Source organism: Stegastes partitus, unplaced genomic scaffold (assembly GCF_000690725.1).
Source record: "Stegastes partitus isolate 25-593 unplaced genomic scaffold, Stegastes_partitus-1.0.2 Scaffold1078, whole genome shotgun sequence".
Classification (NCBI taxonomy): Eukaryota; Metazoa; Chordata; class Actinopteri; family Pomacentridae; genus Stegastes; species Stegastes partitus.
The window spans coordinates 194598-198123 of record NW_007578809.1 but is presented as its reverse complement, the minus strand read 5'-3'; the positions used below and the strand labels follow the sequence as shown (position 1 = coordinate 198123).

Sequence of the window (3526 nt, the reverse complement as noted above, 5' to 3'; positions counted from 1 at the left end):
ATAAAAACCTGAAATTTTCTCATCATGTGGCCGAATGTTTATTTTGAACAAGAATCAAGGTTTTCTGTTGTTTGTGTTGCCATCTAGGATGTGGAAATTAAAATATGTCTAATTTGATCACTTTTAAGAAGAAATGCAACTTGACAGCGTCGACCAGATGTTTTTTAGATTTTTTTTTGTCAAACTCATATTTTATTTTATATAAAGGAATTAGTGGTCTAATGCATTTGTTTAGCACTGTGTGTATGTATATATATATATATATTGCGCAGAAAAAAATATGCTTCTGGGTGTGGATATGTCAATGGAAGCACTGATTCCAGTATAAGTAGAAAATCTGATATTGCACAGAGTTTTAAATGCACAAAATATTCATATTGTACAGGTTGAATGTGTTGACGTTATGTGTCAGTCTCTGGATGTGTAGTTTACTGGAAGTGGTTAAAGTGAAGTTAAACTTGTGTTTTAATGTCAGAGATTCGGTGTCTCCTGGAGCAACGCTGCAGAAAGACTACAAGCTGCTGCCTGTGCTGGCCAACAACCGTGAGAGGAGGGGCATCGCTCTGGATGGCAAACTGAAGCATGAAGACACCAACCTGGCATCATCAAGCATGTGAGCGGACAAACGCAGGCGGCTGCTATTAGCAGGATCCAAATATAAACATTCTTAGACCTTAAATTATCTTTTTCTTTTCTTTCAGGATCAAAGAAGGTGTGCTGAAGGAAGTGATGGGAATCATGGTTTCATACAGAGTCATGGTGAAACTCATAGTTGGAGGGTCAGTCACTCCTCTGTGTTTCCAAACTAACACAAATTTACATTCATTTGCATATTTTGCCCATGTGGTGTAAATCTGAGATACAGGAAGCTGTGACTGCCAGACGAGCCTGTCTGCAATAGAACTGAAAACCTGAAAACTTTCTCCTGAAACAATGCCGGCACAGAAGCTCCACATATTTTAGGTTCTGAGGATGAGTGTGGTGAAAAGCTGGAAGTGACACAAGGTTGTAAATTTGCTGATTTTTCACAAGTTCCACCTGGTGGAACAACCAGGTACTACAGCTGATCTATGATACATTTTCAGACACTCGTGTCCTTTATCTTCTGCCTTATTGGTTAATTTATTTTTCATTGTTTAAATTATTAATGGTAATTGGGCAATCAACTGTTGATCATTGACATCCTAACCAGCATTTTTTTTTAGCTGTTATGTCTTATATGTGAACTGTGTGAATTACAAATGATTGTCTGTTAATTTTGTCTCATGATCAAAACTCCTTTTAAAGTGTTCTGATTTTTGTCTTTGCTCCACAACACTCACAGGATGATGGGATCAAGGTGGGTTCCTGTGTTGTTTTCATTACTGGTAACTACTTTTAAGTGTAAAGTATTGGAGGTATTATTTCATTATCTTTAAGAAAATAAAATAAAAGTAACAAAATGAAAGAATTTGATTTAACATTTTCTCAGAGGAAGAAATGTGAATAGGAGAGTAAAACAAATATGTCTATATAGAAAACACACAATTGAGATAGATAGATAGATAGATAGATAGATAGATAGATAGATAGATAGATAGATAGATAGATAGATAGATAGATAGATAGATAGATAGATAGATANGATAGATAGATAGATAGATAGATAGATAGATAGATAGATAGATAGATAGATAGATAGATAGATAGATAGATAGATAGATAGATCGATCGATCGATAGATAGATAGGTTAAACTAAATACTTTTCACTTGAGCCTGCAGTAAGTATTTTTTCCAAAATGTGTGTTTTTAAGACTGTATGCATAAGATATTTCCTGTATATTCCAGCTGCATAAAGACACAGAAAAATAAGCATGTATGGTCATTTAGTTTTCGCTATAACATCAAACCTAAAGGTGGCCCAAGACTTTTTGTATGGATGAGTTCATAAGACAGTGATTAACGTTGGATTTGGTTTGTGTTGCAGTGAGGTCGGCCTGGAAGTCCCCTTCAAACTGATGCATCCTAAACCCGATGCAGGTAAGAAAACACACATTTCTGTGTTGCTGTTTTTTTTTTTTTACACAAATTTGCTGCAGAAGGCTTTGAAACATGTAAAATAACTAAACTATGCTTAGTGGTGTCTATAAATGTGCTCTTACATCAATCTTTAAGCTTGTTTTCACCTTTTTTTCCCCCATTATTGCTGCAATCAGTGAAGGACAGGTAAATGTGCAAATGTGCAATCTCAGTGTTTATTTCATCTTCTTTGACTCCAGCAGGAGTATTGGAGTTGTGAATGAGCAAATTAGTACATAAATGAATGACCATGAGAGAGTTTTTTCGCTGAGGACAGGTAATAGACGGCAGATCTGTTGTGTTTGTTGTGCCACTCAGTATGAATGTCCTCTAGTTGTCGTTGCTTTTGTTCTGTTCATGCAGCAATAGGATCGTGTTGCAGGATTCTTTTATCGCTTTCATCAGCATTCATTCTTCTTCTGTTCTGTTAGCTCCTGTTTGTATCCCCTGTGTCATCGTCATCAGTGTCAGCTTTCCTTTGTTTGTTTTTTGATATTCTGTCTCTTTGTCTTTTTCTGTTTAACACTTTGTAAACTTTGCTGGGTAATTGGAGACAACAAAAAGAGGAAGTTTTAGGTTTGAGTGGTTCCCTTCTGCTCAGGTTTAAGGTCCCATATGAGGAAAATCCATTTTTGTTGTGTTTTAAAACCAGGAGTTATACAGGCATGAATTTGCTGAAAGGGGGCACACTATGGGACCTTTAAAGTTGGGTGGAGGTTTACAGAGAAAGACATGTCGTCCAATATGAATTAACCCTGTTCAGGACTTTTGGGGCCTTTTGGACACCAGGCCATTTGGTTTAGGTGTTTTTTTTATTTTTGAAGATTATTTCTTTTTTTTAAATACAACAAGAGGGACATTAGTCATGCATTTGGAATCAAAACTACGTCAGCTTATCAGAAAATGTATTTATCATAGTATAAAAGTCTATAATGAACACCAACAAATATTTTGCACATATTCTTTCTTGGGGTTCAGTGGACCCCGAAGGACCTTCTGTGTATGGCAACATGAAAGTCTTGAATAGGGTTAAGTTATTTCAGTGACATTGCCCAGTGGGATAAATATTTCATATGAAATAGAAGTTCGTTCAGAAAACTTATGAAATTTGTGAATAAATGGTAAAATTATTGAATATTGGTTAGGTATAACTATTGAATGGTCTTGTTGATGTGGTGGAAAGTCGCTGCTCAGCTGAAGTTCACCTCAGTTTAGAGTTGCAGTAATTATGTGTGTTCTGTCAGTAAACTTTGGAAGCATCTTTGTGTTTCCCTCCATGTGATAATCCGACTGCCTGCAGCTAAACACTAACAGTCCTCGTCTAATGCTGCTGTTTGTAGTGAGGCGGAGGAGGAGATGGTGTTCCAGGAGTTCAAGCGCTCCTACCTGAAGGGGATGATCGCCGACGATGAGGACGAGGAAGGCAACGTGTCGGGTGGAGACGACATGGCGCCCAAAGAGAAATAG

The 3526-nt window shown here is 36.9% G+C and overlaps 1 protein-coding gene across 1 annotated transcript in view; it reads left to right on the top strand.

Moving 5' to 3' along the window:
* Positions 1 to 3526, top strand: part of saga (S-antigen; retina and pineal gland (arrestin) a) — a 10498-nt gene extending 6972 nt beyond the window's left edge. Inside the window, exons 10-15 of the mRNA XM_008295814.1 lie at positions 476 to 613; positions 702 to 779; positions 1325 to 1339; positions 1968 to 2020; positions 2197 to 2206; positions 3400 to 3526. Coding sequence (XP_008294036.1) covers positions 476 to 613; positions 702 to 779; positions 1325 to 1339; positions 1968 to 2020; positions 2197 to 2206; positions 3400 to 3526 — 421 coding nt within the window. The remainder of the gene's footprint in view (positions 1 to 475; positions 614 to 701; positions 780 to 1324; positions 1340 to 1967; positions 2021 to 2196; positions 2207 to 3399) is intronic.